The 18,214-nt window shown below is 47.8% G+C and overlaps 1 protein-coding gene across 2 annotated transcripts in view; it reads left to right on the top strand.

Annotated features, from left to right (window-relative positions):
* The first annotated feature begins 1,271 nt into the window (after nucleotides 1–1,271).
* Nucleotides 1,272–18,214, top strand: part of SCARB2 (scavenger receptor class B member 2) — a 34,537-nt gene continuing 17,594 nt past the window's right edge. Inside the window, exons 1-3 of one of the 2 annotated variants that reach the window (XM_081925113.1) lie at nucleotides 1,272–1,499; nucleotides 15,536–15,693; nucleotides 16,507–16,654. In XM_081925113.1, the coding sequence (XP_081781239.1) occupies nucleotides 1,383–1,499; nucleotides 15,536–15,693; nucleotides 16,507–16,654 (423 nt within the window). In that variant the 5' untranslated portion in view covers nucleotides 1,272–1,382. The remainder of the gene's footprint in view (nucleotides 1,500–15,535; nucleotides 15,694–16,506; nucleotides 16,655–18,214) is intronic. The other variant, XM_081925114.1, reaches the window with a different exon arrangement.

The following is an 18,214-nucleotide window of genomic DNA, read 5'->3' as shown; positions in this document are numbered from 1 at the left end:
TGTTTAACTTTTACGTAAATCCAGCACTGTCCAGTACCCTGTTCTCACAGTGGCCAACCAGGTGTTTCTGCGGGAAGCCTACATGCAGGACTTGAGTACTGTATTAAGCCCAGCCATAAATGTTGTTGTTTAGTCGTTTAGACTCTTTGTGACCCCCTGGACCAGAGCACGCCAGGCACTCCTGTCTTCCACTGCCTCCCGCAGTTTAGTCAGACTCATGTTTGTAGCTTCGAGAACACTGTCCAACCATCTCGTCCTCTGTCATCCCCTTCTCCTTGTGCCCTCCATCTTTCCCAACATCAGGGTCTTTTCCAGGGAGTCTTCTCTTCTCATGAGGTGGCCAAAGTATTGGAGCCTCAGCTTCAGGATCTGTCCTTCCAGTGAGCACTCAGGGCTAATTTTCTTAAGAATGGAGAGGTTTGATCTTCTTGCAGTCCATGGGACTCTCAAGTAGAGAGTACAATGGTACCTCGGGTTAAGTACTTAATTCATTCCGGAGGTCTGTACTTAACCTGAAACTGTTCTTAACCTGAAGCACCGCTTTAGCTAATGGGGCCTCCTGCTGCTGTTGTGCCGCTGGAGCATGATTTCTGTTTTCATCCTGAAGCAAAGCTCTGAACCTGAAGCACTATTTCTGGGTTAGCGGAGTATGTAACCTGAAGCGCATGTAACCTGAAGTGTATGTAACCCGAGGTACTACTGTATAAATAATAAATTGTTGTTGTTGTTGTTGTTGTTAATATTATTATTGAGCGCAACCAGCGTCTCTCCCCACTTGGGAGATTGCCAGCAAGCGAGAAGAATCTGCAAAAGATCAATCTGCCTAAATTGAAAATCAGGGCTCTGCAAAGAAACAAAAGACGAGCCGATTGTGTGGAGGGGAAAGTGCAGGCCATCGCCGGCAGCGCAGATAGCGGAAGAGATTGCGTGACTAATCCGGCGAGTGTTTTCCTTGGATGGGGAAAGGAAGCCGCGAGGCCTGGCCGGCGGTGAATAGCCCAGCAGCACCAACAGCCAGGCCGCTTCGGGGCTTCCCTACCAGCTGACCGCCTCGCCCAGCGCTGAGCTCATCCCGGGCAGGCGCACCAGGCGGCGCGCCTTGGGGACCCGGCTGGCCTCGCTGGGTCGTGCGCCTTTTCGGGAAACCGAAGCGCGTCGCTCCGCCCCCAAACAGCGCCTCCGCCGCCCCTCCGGACCCGGCTTCTTTCCCTCCGCCTTCTCGGGCCGAGGGAGGCGCTTGGCCGGGAGGCAGCTGGGCTGGGAGCGCCCAGTGGGAAGGGCGCGGAGCTCGCTCGCTCGCCTTCTCCGCCCGGCGCATTTACGCAGCGCCCTCGGCCCGGCCTAGCCGCTCGTTCTCTCGCTCGCTCGCCCCTCTCGCCGCCATGAGGAAGCTCTGCCTGGGCACGGTGGGCGTGCTGTCCATGACCCTGCTCATCGCCAGCGTCGCCCTGCTCGTGGCCCGCGTCTTGCAGAAAGCCGTGGAGCTGCAAGTCCGACAGGTGAGGAGCGGGCATGGCCTCGGCGCGCAACTGCTCGCATTCACACGTTACGGTGAAGGAGGGTTGGGGCCTTAGGGTTGCGCTCAGGTGGTTGGGGTGGGGGGAGGGAGAGATGGTCTTAAGGCTTATCTGGGGATTGCTCTATATAAGCTTTGACCTGCTGTATTTATTTTAAAACAAAAACAAAACGCGCCCTTTAAAATTCCCTCCCTTGTTTGTCTCTCTTTGCACTCTCGGGACAGAACTTTTTCTCACCATCCCTTCCCATCAAACATACGGCACCGTCTCCAGGGGATTTAAAAGAAAAAAAATATTTGCAGGCAATGATTATGGGGGAACACATGACTTCCCGTTAAACGTGGACGCTGTTTGTATTTATCACTTGCAGAAATTAAGGTGTTCATGGAGGGGTATTGAAAAGTTCACTGTAAAATAGAAGGAAAGAGAGGACAGGGAATCAACACCTACCCAAGTTGTGCAGTTGCTTTGCTTTCTTTTTTTAGTTTAATTTTTAAATTAAGTGAATCTTCTAAAATGTCAAACATAAATTTAAACAACCTTAAAATATCAATGACTTCCCTTCGTTTTGCACAACATAAATCCCTGCATATTTTATATAAACCAAACCATTCAGTATTCCATTATTATATCCATCAAAACTTATTCACACTGTTGAATTTATCGTAATGCTGCCTGTGTTTTCAAATGAACACAATTTTCCTCCATATATTAAATAAACATTTTCCAATCTTCTTTAAACGTGTGTTCTTCCTGTTCACTTATTCTATATGTTAGGTCCGCAAGTTGCCCACATTCCATCAGTTTAAGTTGCCAATCTTCTTTAGTTGGGACTTTGCTCGTTTTCCGTTTTTGAGCTAACAAAATAGGAGCCACGATAGTGGCATACATAAATAACCTTTTCCAACATCTGGGAATTTCCGTCTGAGTTATTCCCAACAAAAAGGACCTTGTGGTTGTTTTTTTTGGGAGGAGAGTACTTTTAAACATTTTTTTCAAGCTTCTTAATTCTTATTAAACTGCCCTCATGTATAAAACGATGGCGCAAGGAAAGCAACACAACTCAGGAATAGATCTTTGCATTTTCATCACAAGCATTGTGTCTCCCTTTGTTGCGACAGCAGCTCCTTCCCCTTATGCATGGCATAAATTAAATCAGTCAGCTCTTGGAAGCCCGTATTTCCGTGATGGAATCCCTGCTCCTCAAAGCTAACGCCACTTGGGTTGCACAACATGTGCCTTCCTTGGTTTTTCATCACAGTTGCCCAACACTTAATGACTGGCAGGTAATGGTGTGAACTCACGGCGCTGAAAAAGTTCTATGTTCAAAGCTGTGCCAGATGCTGTTGACGGATCTTGGCCAGGCATAGGCAAACTCTGGCCCTCCAGATGTTTGGGACTACAATTCTCATCATCCCTGACCACTGGTCCTGTTAGCTAGGGATGATGGGAATTGTAGTCCTAAACATCTGGAGGGCTGGAGTTTTTGCCTATGCCTGATCTTGGCCCTAGTGGTTAAGCTGTGATAGCTCCTTTTTATGACCTTGTGGTTGATTGACATACATGTGTGAATTGCCCCTGAGCGTTAGGATACCTGGCCGTGAGTGAACGGCAGTTGGCACATCCTCAGAGGCAGTATGTTCACATAACATAGTTCCGTTCTGTAGATCTGGCATAGTTTGATGGTTAGCAGTGTGAACTCTGAAGCGGGGGAGTCCTGATCAGCTTTCTTCACTGCCATGAACTCACTGCCATTATGAGAGAAGAATCACTGAATCATAGAGGTGGAAGGGACCCCGAGGTGCAGGAATCATTCGCCCAACATGAGACTCGATCCCAAGACCCTGAGATTAAAAGTCACATGATTTGTTAACTGAGGTTCCATAGTTTATTATACAGAAACAGAGAGGTTTCTCAGAGAGGTTTGCAGTCTTAAAAGCATGAGATGAACAGAGAACTGGGGAATGCTCAGCAGTGGTTTGGGAAGAGAGGTAATGTATACAGTAATTAATCTAGGAGTCAGGGAGGGGAATCGTAAATGCCAAATAGAATACTTAGAAGGAAACGCATGAAGCAATTTCACAGGCGGAAAAGGGGCCCCAGCCAGATATTTAGAGGGAGAGAGTTGGTTTAAGTAACAAGATTTATATACTGCTTAATCAAAATAGCCTCTAAGCAGTTCATGTAAAACAATATGAAGTTCTACTTGGTCCTACTTATGGGTTTCCCACTCTGAGAACGGGATGCAGGAATAGGTGGCCGCTAGCCTGATCCAGTGCACATGTTCTTCCACATCTCTCTCCTGTTGAGAGATACTCCTGGATGACAGGTATTTTCTGTCGGCCTTCTTTTATTTAGCATCAGAACAACTCGCCATTCCAGAGTTGTTGTAAAAGTCCGTAATCTAATACCTGAGCGGTACTTTGAACTTTTAGGGCAAGAGCTAGACAAGTACCGGTATTAAACTTGTGTCAGTGTATGTTGCTATGCTCTTATACAAAATACCGTGGACTCTCGGGTTGCAAACGTGATCCGTGCGGGATGCATGTTTGCAACCCGCAGTGTCCACAGCAGCGCGTCTGTGCATGTGTGGGTTGCAATTCGGCACTTATGCGCAAAGTGCAATTTAGTGCTTCTGCGCATGAGTGACCACCAAAACCCGGAAGTAACCCATTCCGGTACTTCCAGGTTTTGGCGGTCTGTAACCTGAAAAAAACGCAACCTGAAGCATCTGTAACCCAAGGTATCACTGTACATGTGTACAGTATATGTATCTGTCGGTGTAGGTCAGGGGTTGAGAACCCCTGGGGGTCCTCTGTCTGGCCCCTGGAACTCACCCCAGGCCACCCCCCTCACCAGCCCTGATCCTCACTCTTCTGGAGTGCTTCTGCTGGGCACAAGTCCTTGAACCTTTGATAATGTTGCTTGCTTGCTTACTGAATGGATGGATGGATGAAGAGGTTCCTGTGTGTACATGTAAGAGCTCTAGACTTTTGCACGGATGTAACCTGTGCTGCTATGCAAATGGAAGAGCAGAACACTTTGCCCCCTGCTCTTTTACCTGTGACCCTTCTTGCAGGCCCTGTACGGTTCCTCGTGAGGAAATGCAGGCCATGGGCTGGTAAGGTCTCTCTCTCCCCCACCCCAGTGTACGAAGCAGCAATATGAGCAAGCACCTAAACTTGAACAAGGGGTGTGGTATGAGTGGGTGAGAGTTGAGAGCCTTGGATGAGAAAGCAAAAATTAAGAGTCCCGTGCTCCGCCAACTGAGCTATGCATTATTCTATGTGTCTGTGATGTTCTATTCTGGTTGTTCATTGTTTGCAAGCCACTTTGGGATTCATTGGAATTGAAAGCGGCGTAGAAATGTAATAAATCAAATCTTTTGTCCCAGGGTATGATCTAAGGAACATGAGGCCACTGACTTACTGAAGCTAAGCAGGTCTGAGTCTGGTCAGTGTTTGGATGGGAGACCTTCTGAAACAGCAAACACCGCCTCAGGTTCCATAATTAATAATAATAATAATAATAATAATAATAATAATAATAATAATAATATTTTTTAATTTATACCCCGCCCTTCCCAGTTCAGAAAACCGGGCTCAGGGCGGCTAATTTAAAACATTTAATTGATGCAACAAAAAACAGCATAAAATACAGTCTAAAATGTGAATAACTATAAATTCAGAATTCAAAAATCAATTTAGGAGGAAAATCCATCCAATAAACATTAGATGATCACCACGGCTAGCTGGCTAAATTAGTCCTATTTGGGCCAGTGAGGGGACCAGGGGAGAATTAGCTGTGTTTGGATGGGAGCGGGTAATCTTTATAAAAAGGGGAGGGGGAGGGATGGAAGGAAGGGGAATAAAAGATCAGGCTAAGTTCAAGTTGAAAGCCAGGTGGAATAGCTCTGTCTTACAGGCCCTGTGGAAGGAAGTGAAATCCTGCAGGGCCCTGGTCTCATGGGACAGAGCATTCCACCAGTTTGGAGCCATCACTGAGAAGGCCCTGGCCCTGGTGGAGGATAGACTGGCTTCCTTAGGGCCCAGAACCTCTAAACTATGATTATCTATGGACCTTAAGGTCCTCTGCAGGGCATACCAGGAGAGATATAAATGAGGGAATAAAGGAGAGAGATAAATGAAGGAGGAGGAATAGGGAGGAATTCTGAGTTATATAACCTGGCAGCCTTCAGCTCCCCTGTGATCTCCAGATTGTGTGGGGCTCCCTGTCTGTGAGTGGACAATTTCACCTCTTGGCAAAAGGTTGTGCTTGGTGACTATGGGGTTGTTGCCTTTTGAGAATGGAGGTGACGAAAAGAAAATGGCGGGAGCCCCCGGAGGAAAATTTCATTCCCCTCCTTTTCCTTCTCTATATGTTATAAAAAAGCAGTGTTTGAAATTAGCCAGGGGCCAGGCGCATTTTGCACCTGACTTTCAACCACTTGTGACCAAGTGAAGATGCCTTGGGGCCAGGATGGTCCCTGATGCCTCCACCATCTGGAGATGCATGCCTGGAGATCCTTGAATCTGGACTGCTTTCACACACTAGCAAGACATCCTGAAGAATTCTGTCGGTTATACGTATTTTATCTGAACAATGGGAGTGAATTTCTGGAACCAAAATGCTTTTCCTGTGCAGCCTGAGCAGGAGCTGTCACCATTAAGAAAAAGAGGTCAGAACAGGTCGATATATACATGGACTGTCCCTGGATCAAGCGACTTTTCATCTTGAAGTTCTCAAAGCTCTTAACCTAGCTCAGGGTTGTCACCTGAACCAGCTGAGAATCAATCACAGTCAGTCCATTCTTTGAAAAATAAGACTCTAGAGGCAGACTAGACATTCCATTTTGGTGACTGTAACCTTGGTTTAGGAGCCATTTAGCATCTTGAGCTTCTAACACTGCTGGAAAACAATGGCAGATGAAGGCTACTACTCTCTAGTACTGCTTGTGGGTTTGCCAGTTGCACAAAGAGGAACTGGGATCTGTTGACCACACAGGCCTTTGGTCTGATTCAGAATAGCTCTTCTTGCATTCTCAAGTGCAGCTATTGATGTAATTGCCTCAACAGTAGCCATGTTGTGTGTGTGTGTAACCTAGACATGTGACCCTTTTGTCACATGAGCACCATGACACAGGATCCGATCCCAGAGAATCGGCAAATATGCTGCAGAGATCATGTGCAAAAACTGTATCTTTGTAGCAGTGTTAGAAACTCAGATGCAGTCATACCTCATGTTACATCCACTTCATGTTACGTTCTTTCAGGTTACGTCCCACGGCGACCTGGAAGTACTGGAAAGGGTTACTTCCGGGTTTTGCCGCATGCGCAGAAGCACAAAATGACGTTGCGCGCATGCACAGAAGTGACGAATCGCAATGCGCAGATGCGCCACTGCGGGTTGCGCTCTTTTCATGTTGCGAACGGGCCTCTGGAACGGATCCCGTTCGCAACCAGAGGTACCACTGTATAGATAAGCACTTATACTGAGTCAGACCCCTGATCCAGCTAGCTCAGGGGTCGGCAAAGTTTTCATGGCTTGAGCTGGTTCACGGTCCCGCAGACGCTGCAGTGGATCGGAGTGTGTGCGCGCGCATGCATGTGCAAACACTATTTCCAGTGTGGAGGAGGCGTGCACAGCTTCCTGCAGCCAATGGGAAGCCGGCCAGTGCAGTGGAAGGCAGTCCCCGCTCTGCTCAGCGCCAGTTTAGTGCGGCGCATGGGAGCCCGCCAAGCAGGTGACGGGAGTCCATGGGCCGGTTAAACGACCCCCATAGGCCACTTGTGGCCCATGGGCCTTAGGTTGCCGACCCCGAGCTAGCTCAATACTGTCTACTTGCTGGCTGGCTGCTGCTGTGTCCAGAGTTTTGGACAGATTTCTCTCCCAGCCCTTCCAGGGAGTGCTTTTGGGACCACCTGCATGCAAAGGAGGTGCTCTGCCACAGGTAAAGGTAAAGGGACCCCTGACCATTAGGTCCAGTCATGGCCAACTCTGGGGTTGTGGCGCTCATCTGGCTTTATTGGCCGAGGGAGCCAGTATACAGCTTCCAGGTCATGAGGCCAGCATGACTAAGCCGCTTCTGGCAAACCAGAGCAGCGCACGGAAACGCCGTTTACCTTCCCGCCAGAGTGGTACCTATTTATCTACTTGCACTTTGACATGCTTTCGAACTGCTCGGTTGGCAGGAGCAGGGACCGAGCAACGGGAGCTCACCCCGTCACGGGGATTTGAACCTTCTGATCAGCAAGTCCTAGGCTCTGTGGTTTAACCCACAGCGCCACCCGCGTCCCACTGGAGGGGTCTTCTAAAGGGCATCTACTTTATCTGCATGTGATTTCTGAGGCCCTCACATGCAGTTTAGACCTACTTTGGCACTGCCTCCGAGTTAGCAGTGCTGTTCCGTTGTGAAGGTGTGGTTTATGTGGGCGAGCAATGTCAAAACCCAACCTGGTCAAACACGTTCCTCTTACTGCAAGACTGGCTTCTCTGCTGCTTATCTTTTTTGCCCATCACCCTTATTTGGGTTTCATGTGTCCCTGCTTTGTGCAAAATCAAGCCGTGCATCTAATGCATCCTTTTATGTGCCAGGTTCATTCGTCAGCTGAGGAAGAACCCATTTGTAACCTCTTCCACCTTCGCAGACTTCTGCTGCTATCTGCACGGACTTGTTTGCGGTTTCCTGCTCTGTCCGATGAGAAAAAGAGGCCTTTGTTTTTTCTGAAGCAGCCTCTCTGAGCCTTCTGGAATGCAAACAGAAAAAGGCATCTTGGTCCATCGGAAAAACAAAATCTGCAACAGGACAGTAGCTTTATTAGGAACAACTAACATTTCACAAAATATCAAGCAAACTTTCAGGTTCTTCAATACCTGCCATCAGGCTGATTGTTTAGCTGATTTCCCTTAACTTTTAAGCCTGATGAAAAGTCACATGATGGAGACCTGAAGGAGGTTTGAAGACTTAAGTAGATTAGCCTGTATTGGGTGATAGCAGGATTGTACCAAGGCCGTTGAGAGAAAGAAACAATTGTGGCAGACTCTCTAGTATTTTTTAAAAAGAATATAAAATCCAGCCTTTACTCATCCTCATCTCTTAGCAAAATACACAGGTTCCTTGTAAGGCAGAAAACAGAAGTAAAGAAGAAACGAGGCTGTCTTTTATATTTGCAAAACTGGAGATGACTTGTAAGGTAAAGGTAAAGGGACCCCCGACCATTAGGTCCAGTCGTGACCAACTCTGGGGTTGCGGCGCTCATCTCGCTTTATTGGCCGAGGGAGCTGGCGTACAGTTTCCGGGTCATGTGGCCAGCATGACTAAGCTGCTTTTGGCAAACCAGAGCAGCACACGAAACACCGTTTACCTTCCCGCCGGAGCGGTACCTATTTATCTACTTGCACTTTGACGTGCTTTCAAACTGCTAGGTGGGCAGGAGCAGGGACCGAGCGACAGGAGCTCACCCCATCGCGGGGATTTGAACCGCCGACCTTCTGATCGGCAAGCCCTAGGCTCTGTGGTTTAACCCACAGCGCCACCCGCGTCCCGGAGATGACTTGTAGTTGGTGCAATAGGTAAAAAGCTTTCAGATAGTAACTTTCTCCATTTCTGTTAAGGGAGTTGTTCATGGGAAGATGGAGCAGCAGGCTTTATGGCAAACAGCTTTCTTGAATGTGGGAGAGGTTACAGGAAAGGTGAAGGGGGGGAGAGAGTATGAAGTTTAAGTTATCATTTTTCTTGGGAATTCAAAGCAGGAAGTTTGACTGGTTTGGTTAGATGTGGCTGTTTGCTGAGGACCATCTCATTTATGCCCACCTGGCTATCTCACCTGTTAACGGCCAAGATAAAAAGGTGGTCCTTCATTATATGACGAAAACTAGACAGCGAATGCCAGATGCACCTTTGCAAGGAGGGAATTCCACAACTCAGGGGCCACAACCTCTCCAGGAGTGGGAGGCTTTTTAAAAAGCTGTTTCGAACTGCAGGTCATGTTTCTCAATAGCGCTTGTAGAACAAGGTGCTGCAGAATATATTATTATACAATGAAGCTCATTAAAGCCACTAAATGCAGCTGAGCCCAGATTCTGTGGCACAGATTTTGGCAATCAGCACATCTCAAGACGTGCGCTTGAAACCTAAATGTGAAAATTGAAATGAGCTACTAAGCACAATAGAGTTTCATCTCTGTTGCAGTGGCATTGAGACACACCCTTCAACATAGAGAATAATGGAAGCTGCCTTCTATGGTGTCATACTATTGGTCTATCTTGCTCAGCATTGTGTACACCAGGGATGGGAAAATCTCTCGCCCATGGCCTTTCACAGCTCAGTCGGTATAGAGCATGAGACTCATAATCTCAGGATTGTCGGTTCAAGCCTCACATTGGGCCAACGCTTGCCGCATTGTGGGAGGTTGAACTAGAGGGTCCTTATGGCCTTTCCCAACACAACAGTTCTCTGATTCTATGAAATCTGTCCTACCAGGCCGTTTCCCCCAAACTTTACCCACCTCCCCTGGCATTATATGCGATGTCAGGTACGGGGGCAAGTTGAGATGTGTCTGGATTGGCTGGGCACACTTCTGATCCCTGCAGGAAGCAGGATTGAACTCTTTACCTATCACCTGATGAGCAGGGAGTTCAGTTCTGCTTGGTCACTATCTTAGCTCACCACCACCAACCCTGGCCAACTTGAGCAGGGAGGCGGTCCCTCTCGCCTGTCATAGTTGGCCAATGGGTTGCTGGGAAAGAGAGAGATGGTCTGCCAGGTGGAAAATGTCCCCAGCTCTCTTCCATATGGATTGGTAGTGCTCTCGGGAGATGTTCCATGTCTGACTTGGAGATGCTGGGGATTGAACCAAGGGACACGGGTGGTGCTGTGGGTTAAACCACAGAGCCTAGGACTTGCCAATCAGAAGGTCGGTGGTTCGAATCCCCACGATGGGGTGAGCTCCCATTGCTCGGTCCCAGCTCCTGCCCACCTAGCACATCAAAGTGCAAGTAGATAAATAGGTACCACACCGGCGGGAAGGTAAATGGCATTTCCATGCACTGCTCTGGTTTGCCAGAAGCGGCTTAGTCATGTTGGCCACATGACCCGGAAGCTGTACACCGGCTCCCTCGGCCAATAAAGATGAACACCGCAACCCCAGAGTCATCCGCGACTGGACCTAATGGTCAGGGGTCCCTTTACCTATACCTTTGCCTTCTGCATGCAGAGCAGATGTTCTAATCACTGGGCTATGAGTAGTTCATAGGACACTAATAAGAAGGCACAAATGAAGGTCGCCAGCACCATCTGCCCACCTGATTGCTTCCCATACTACTGATTTGGCATGCAATAGGAAGTTCCACTGGGAAAGGCATCCTTCCAAATGGAATCACTTCTGAGTAATTCACTTCCAAACAGTGTAGATTAAGAAGAGGTTTTGCCAAAGGCCAGATTTGATAGTAGTCAAAGTGACTGACATTCTGGGGGGTCTCCAGCATATTATATTCCTCCATTTCAGGGGGTTGGACTAGACCAGGCATGGCGAAACTTGGCCCTCCAGATGTTTTGGGACTACAACTCCCATCATCCGTAGCTAACAGGACCAGTGGTCATGGATGATGGGAATTGTAGTCCCAAAACATCTGGAGGCCAAGTTTCGCCATGCCTGGAATAGACGATTCTCAGGTTCCCTTCCAACACCACAATTCTATGGCTATATCTTTGAAGAAGCGCTGACAAGCAGATCCTAGGTGTTTCTGCACTTGTTTTGAATTAGCTCAGTAAATGGCATTGGAATGTTTTGGAAAGTCTGGTGGAGGTCCGCCCCACAGCTTGCTCCACTTGCGATCCCCACCCAGCCCAAATAACGTCCTCCTTTCACTTTATGCAACCGCTAAGCTCCCTTTTCATCTTCCCAACCCGCTTCTCTCTTTGATTCTGCCGTCCCTTGAGCCCCAGCCAATATGGCCAGTGATCAGGAATTATGGGAGCTGTAGTTCAGCAATAGGGTATATTGGGTGTTAGGGGAGAGGAAAGTACCTCTGATGGGGACACATCATGCTCCTTCGGAGGTAGTTTGTCCACCTTTGGTCCCACCCTGCGCTCGGCTCTCACCAGTAGCTCCTAGAAGCCTTCGGCATGTGACAGTGGCCACACCCCAGGAAACGGCTTTGACTGACCAGCTAAACCAGGTGAGGGTAGCCGATGGGTCTCAAACCCTCAGTGTGTTAGGGATTTCCCCTGCATGCAAAGATAGAATTGAGCAGATGAAACTAATAATAATAATAAAAATTAATAAATTTTATTTATACCCTGCCCTCCCCAGCCAAGGCTGGGCTCAGGGCGGTTAACACCAGGTATAAAAACAATTGATTAAAATACAACTTAAAAACAAGATTAAAATACAACATTAAAATGCAGCCTCATTTCAGTAGAAACTCAAATCAAAAAAATTTTGGGGGTGAAAACGTCAAATCTTCACCAAGGCGAACTATCCAGACTGGTCCTACGTGGGCCAGAAAAAAGCCAGGGAAGTCCCCAAATAGGAGTTCCATCACAGAAGGAGAAAGGAAAAAGGGGATCAAGTTGATTCCAAGCCAAAGGTCAAGCGGAACAACTCTGTCTTACAGGCCCTGCGGAAAGAAATCAGATTGTGCAGGGCCCTGGTCTCATGAGACAGAGCGTTCCACCAGGCCAGAGCCAATGTTGAAAAGGCCCTGGCTCTGGTTGAGGCTAATCTGACTTCCTTAGGGCCCGGGACCTCTAGGCTGTTGCTGTATATGGACCTATAATAGTGGATCCAATGGTCAAGAAGGTGGTTTCTGCACGTGCTGGAGTGAGGGCAGATTGGGCTTATCTGCCTGGGAAGGTAGGCCATCTAGGAGAAGAAAAACTCTGATCCTAAAATGGGACGTCTTCAGGAGAAGAACAGGCTCAGGAGTAAACCCTACACAAATTTGGAACGGATTCCCTAAGACAGTTGGATGGCACCTTTTATGTCTCCTTCCGGCAACTCCTGCAGCCAAGCTGGTGCCAAACGTCTTGCTCTGCTTTCCTTTGGGAATAATAATAATAATAATAATTATTAATAATAATATATTATTTATACCCCGCCCATCTGGCTGGGTTTCCCCAGCCACTCTGGGTGGCTTCCAACAAAATATTAAAATATAATAGTCTATTAAACATTAAAAGCTTCCCTAAACAGGGCTGCCTTCAGATGTCTTCTAAAAATCTGGTAGTTGTTTTTCTCTTTGACATCTGGTGGGAGGGCATTCCACAGGGTGGGTGCCACTACTGAGAAGGCCCTCTGCCTGGTTCCCTGTAACTTGGCTTCTCGCAGAGAAGGAACCGGCAGAAGGGCCTCGGTGCTGGACCTCAGTGCAGAACGATGGGCGTGGAGACGCTCCCTCAGGTATACTGGACATCAGCGAGGCCAAGAGTGGGGTCTTGTCTTCTGTGCAGCCCAGGACTTCCACACATACTGCCCAGGCTTGTGCCCGGAGAAGTCGCTTTGTTGCTGCTAATGCAGCAGTTTGATTTCACCCCCAGAAGCTCACTCCATTGTCTTGAGACAGATGGATGCCAACAAGTTCAGCAGCCTCTGGAGGACCATAGGTTAGTCACCTCCGTTTTCAAGTTTAAATGGTTTCAGTGGAGATATCTGCATACCAGCCTCTCTCACAGAAACCTGTGGGTTTTTTAAGTGCTTAATTTACGAATACATCATGCCCAATTATTTCCTTTAAAATATTATGGGGCTTGGGAGGAAAAATAAAACCCAATTAAAGATAAAGGGACCCCTGACCGTTAGGTTCAGTCATGACCGACTCTGGGGTTGTGGTGCTCATCTCGCTTTATTGGCCAAGGGAGCCGGCGTACAGCTTCCGGGTCATGTGGCCAGCATGACTAAGCCGCTTCTGGCGAACCAGAGCAGCACACGAAAACGCCGTTTATCTTCCTGCCAGAACGGTACCTATTTATCTACTTGCACTTTCACGTGCTTTCGAACTGCTAGGTTGGCAGGAGCAGGGACCAAGCAATGGGAGCTCACCCTGTCGCGGGGATTTGAACCGCCGACCTTCTGATTGGCAAGTCCTAGGCTCTGTGGTTTAACCCACAGCACCACCCGCGTCCCTAAAACCCAATTACATAGGACTTATTCTCACTAAACTTAGCAATTACTTCTGAGTAATTGCTAATTGTGTAAAGGTGCACAACAAGACAGGTCCTTGCCCTGAGTATGGTACAGTCTAAAATGCAGTAGGGAAGAGACAAATGGAAGAGATTCAATTCAAGATTTTGCCCTCAATTCTGTATCTTCTTACCTGGGAGTAAAACCCACCGAACTTACAGTGGACATGCATAGGTTTCAACTGTTGATCTTAAATCTTACCAATGTGATTTTTTCAATCTTGGTCCAGTCGTTGTGTCAGTCTAATCTACCTCACAGGGAAAAAAATGTGAGAGCGTCCTGTATTGCTACCCTGAATTCCTTGTGGAAAAAACAACTTACAAATGTGATAAGTTACATTTTGAGGGTCGTTACAGGGATAGTGGCTGGGTTCTAATATTTGTTCACCACAAGGCTGATTAAGTGGCCTTGGAAAAGTCATTATCTCTGCACCTCGTCTGCTTCAAAAGCTTGGTGTTGCTGGCGCCGCTTTTATAAAAAACTACCCAGAGTTCCTTGAAACAACTTGGGGATTTAACACAAGAAGAGAGCCACCAAGCATGCGTAAAATCAATATTTTCATTACTGCTGGCTAACTCTTTGCACAGTTCTTTAAGAATTGAATTTATATTGATCTTCTTCCAGAAAGAGGCAGTCAGTACTCTTCAAATGGACACATGAGAACACGAGATAGAAAGCAGGGAAGGGAATAGAAAGGATTGAAAGGATTTTAGCCCAACAACTCTTCACAGTTAAGGCTGCAGCCCTAGTTCAGTTGACCTGTGAGTTACTCTAGCACATTTGCAAAGCTAAGCAGGGTCCTGTTTGGTTTCAAATTGGAAGGGGGACCATATGTTGAGATTCCCGCATTGCAAGCGGTTGTGCTAGATGACCCTTGAGGTCCCTTCCAACTCCTACAGTTCTGACACATTTAGGAATGTACTATACAGAGGTACCTCGGGTTACATACGCTTCAGGTTACATACGCTTCAGGTTACAGACTCCGCTAACCCAGAAATAGTACCTCGGGTTAAGAACTTTGCTTCAGGATGAGAACAGAAATTGTGCTCTGGCGGCGCAGGAGGCCCCATTAGCTAAAGTGGTGCTTCAGGTTAAGAACAGTTTCAGGTTAAGAACGGACCTCCAGAACAAATTAAGTACTTAACCCGAGGTACCACTGTAATGCCACAACCAATGACTTCTGTTATCACAGTTACTCCTGTGCGTGATCACTGTGGTTATTTTTCATACATTTCAAACTTTAATTGAATTTTTACAGACTGGAGTTTATGTGCCTCGTGGTCATTTGACCCCACCGTTTGTGATGGGTTTTCTCTATGTGTGTGTGTGTGTGTGTGTGTGTGTGTGTGTGTGTGTGTGCCTGTAACATTTCATGCGTCTGATGCAGTGAACTTGACCACTTTGTGCTATAATAAATTGATTAGTCTTTACAGCACCCCAAGGCTCTTCCTTGTTCCATTGCAGCAGATTAAAACAGCTACCCCTCTGGGATATTGAATTTCATCGACGCAGAACATAGAATCAAATGGTGCAGGGTTTGTTCTTGGATTCTACCATTCCGGCTGCATGTCGGAGATTGCATTTTGGAGAGCTCTTGGGAGCAGAGGAGGAAAAATCCCTGCATGTAGAAAATCAGAATGTCAGGGGGGAAAGATTCTAAATTTCTGCGGGATCTTTTTCAAGTGTTTTCTGACCAGCACCAGGCAAGGCACAGTCCACAGAAAGCTACAGTATATCACGTGGTTCTTCTGCACATGTAGATCAATTCCCTTATTCGGTGCACATCCTGGAAGTTTATCAATAATGTTCTTCCTTTCTTCTTCTTCTTCCTTGCAGCAAACCGTGTTAAAAAATGGTACAGAATTTTTTGAAATGTGGGAGGATCCTCCGCCGCCAGTTTATATGCAGTTCTATTTTTTTAACTTGACCAATCCTTTGGAAGTGGTTCAAGGCGAACCTCCCATTGTGAGACAAGTTGGACCATACACTTACAGGTAATTTTTGCTTCATTCATTACTCCAAGACAGTTTATAAAGAGATTGTGCTTTCGGTCCCAAAACAAGATTCAAGGGATGATGGTGAAAGCAGGAATCACAAGGGTGTCAAAATGTCACAACAACTTGACCACTCAGAGAAGTAAGAAAGGAGCTGGTAGGTGAAGGATTAACTGTAGAGTTGGGATCTGTATAAGTTTCTAGCCCTCATGGATATAGAAATAATATTGTATAAGTAATACAGTGGTACCTTAGTTGTTGAACTTAATCCGTTTGACTCCCGGAACTGTTTGAAAACCAAGGCGCAGGTTTCGATTGGCAATCGGAAGTCACATCGGACGTTCGGTTTCCAAAAAACCTTCGCAAACCGGAAGACTTACTTCTGGGTTTGCAGCGTTCGGGAGCCGATTTGTTCGGGAGCTAAGCCTTTCGACAACTAAGGTGCCACCTGGTGCATTCTCAGAGAGCTTAAGGCAGTGTCGTCAACCTTTTTGCACCAGTGGGCACATTAAAAAAAAATCAGAAAGCACTGTGGGTGCCAGTCAGAAAATGGCTGCCATGGGAGTGTGGCATACGCAACATAGGGCATGGATTAGGGGTTCTGAGCTGGCACTGCTCTGACCAGGGTGGAGAAGCTGTGCTGGCTGCAACACCAACTTCTGCCGTGAAGGCATTTAACTTCTGGTGAGATCTTATACCCTCTGGCCTTTGGCACTGTTTTACTAGAGTCAATGTACAGCACTAGGATGAACTGAGATATTTTTTAAAAGCTACTTTCCTCTCTCTCTTTCTCTCCTCTGTCTTTCTCTGCAGGGAACACAGGCTCCACGTAAATGTTCACTTTTTAGACAACGGCACCAAAGTGTCTTCTCTGAATCCAAAGACTTACTTCTTCGAGCCGGAGATGTCCGTGGGGGACCCGGAAGCTCATCTGATCAGGACTATAAACATGCCTGCACTGGTGAGGTTTCTTTCAGGCAGCTTGCAAGGATTTTATTGTCACTTTCGTGCTGCTTTAATCAGAGACGCCCGTGATTGAACCTTATGCCTGTAAAGCAAGGGGGGGGGACTTTGTTGTGCCAGGTGTTGCTGAACTGCATCTCCCATCATCCCTCACCATTGTTCGTGCTCGCGGTGGCCAATGGGAGTTGCAGTGCAAACCGGCAAAGTTTAGCCACAGCTGCTGCTTGGAAGGTGCCTGTCACTCCTTGCTGTTGGTTCCTGTAGTTTTAAACCCTCTGTGCACCCTACACTTGGATGGTGAGCGGTGAGTAGTTTCCTTCCTTTAAAAAATTGCCATCTGGTGTATTACCAAAATCGAGAGGCATCACAAAACAGAACAAATGCAATGAAAAGCAAATGGCGTTCATACTCCCTAACCCCCAAGTGTGTGAAATCACAGTCCTGTGTGTCCTTTAACAGCAAAATTACGCAGACAAATGGCTTAAACTTGTCCAGCCTAGCTCACACAAATCTCATGGCTATTATATGTAAAACTCAAAAAGAAGTTTCAAGAATGAATCCTTTTTCTAGAGTGATTAGCTGTGCTGTCTTCATCTGTGAGTTTTTTTTTTCTTCGTTGCAGCAGGGGCCCTGCACTTGGTAACCCATGTAATTGAAGGAAGCTTGCCTGATCTTCCTTTATTTATTTTTTTGTAATTTGGATGCCCTCTGGTTGATGCAAATTGCTTCCTATCAGAGAGGAAGACTCACCTGAAACAGGCTGGGCCTGCTTGTCAAAAATCAGATCGTTCTGTGACAGCAACAAGGGGGTTGTCAACTATTTGCCGTTTACAGAGTGCTTATTTAGAATAAGATCTTACTGAACTATAGACTTGAAGGCAATTCAAGGTGTTACGGGGCTGGGGCTCCACCTTATGGTGGATTGAAGAACCGCTGGCATTTAGGCATTCCATAGGCCAAAGTACACATTACATGGCAGGTGATGGGAATCTCACACATACCGTATTTTTCGCACCATAGGGCGCACCGGACCATAGGGCGCACCCATTTTTTTGGGGGGAAATAAAGGGGAAAAAATTATTTCCCCCCCCCAGGCGCGGGGCTGGGGCGGGGGAAGCTCGAGCTTCCCCCGACCCCAGCCCGCAAACAGGCAGCTCTCTGCAAGCCGTGGGAGCGCTCCGGCTCCTTGCGGAGAGGTCCGCGAAGCCTGGGCGCGCTGAGCTCAGCGCGCGCAGGCTTCGGCATGCTGGCAACTCCCCGCAAGGAGCCGGAGCGCTCCGGCTCCTTGCGGAGAGGTCCGCGAAGCCTGGGCGCGCTGAGCTCAGCGCGCGCAGGCTTCGGCATGCTGGCAACTCTCCGCAAGGAGCCGGAGCGCTCCGGCTCCTTGCGGAGAGGTCCGCGAAGCCTGGGCGCGCTGAGCTCAGCGCGCGCAGGCTTCGGCATGCTGGCAACTCTCCGCAAGGAGCCGGAGTGCTCCCGCTCCTTGCGAAGAGGCCCGCGAAGCCTGGAGAGCGTGAGGGGTCGGTGCGCACCGACCCCTCTCACTCTCCAGGCTTCA

The sequence above is a fragment of the Podarcis melisellensis genome (genome assembly GCF_964234715.1).
Source record: "Podarcis melisellensis genome assembly, chromosome: 9".
In the NCBI taxonomy this organism is placed as follows: Eukaryota; Metazoa; Chordata; class Lepidosauria; order Squamata; family Lacertidae; genus Podarcis; species Podarcis melisellensis.
Note: the sequence above shows the minus strand (reverse complement) of the source record. Positions and strands in the feature narration are given on the sequence as shown.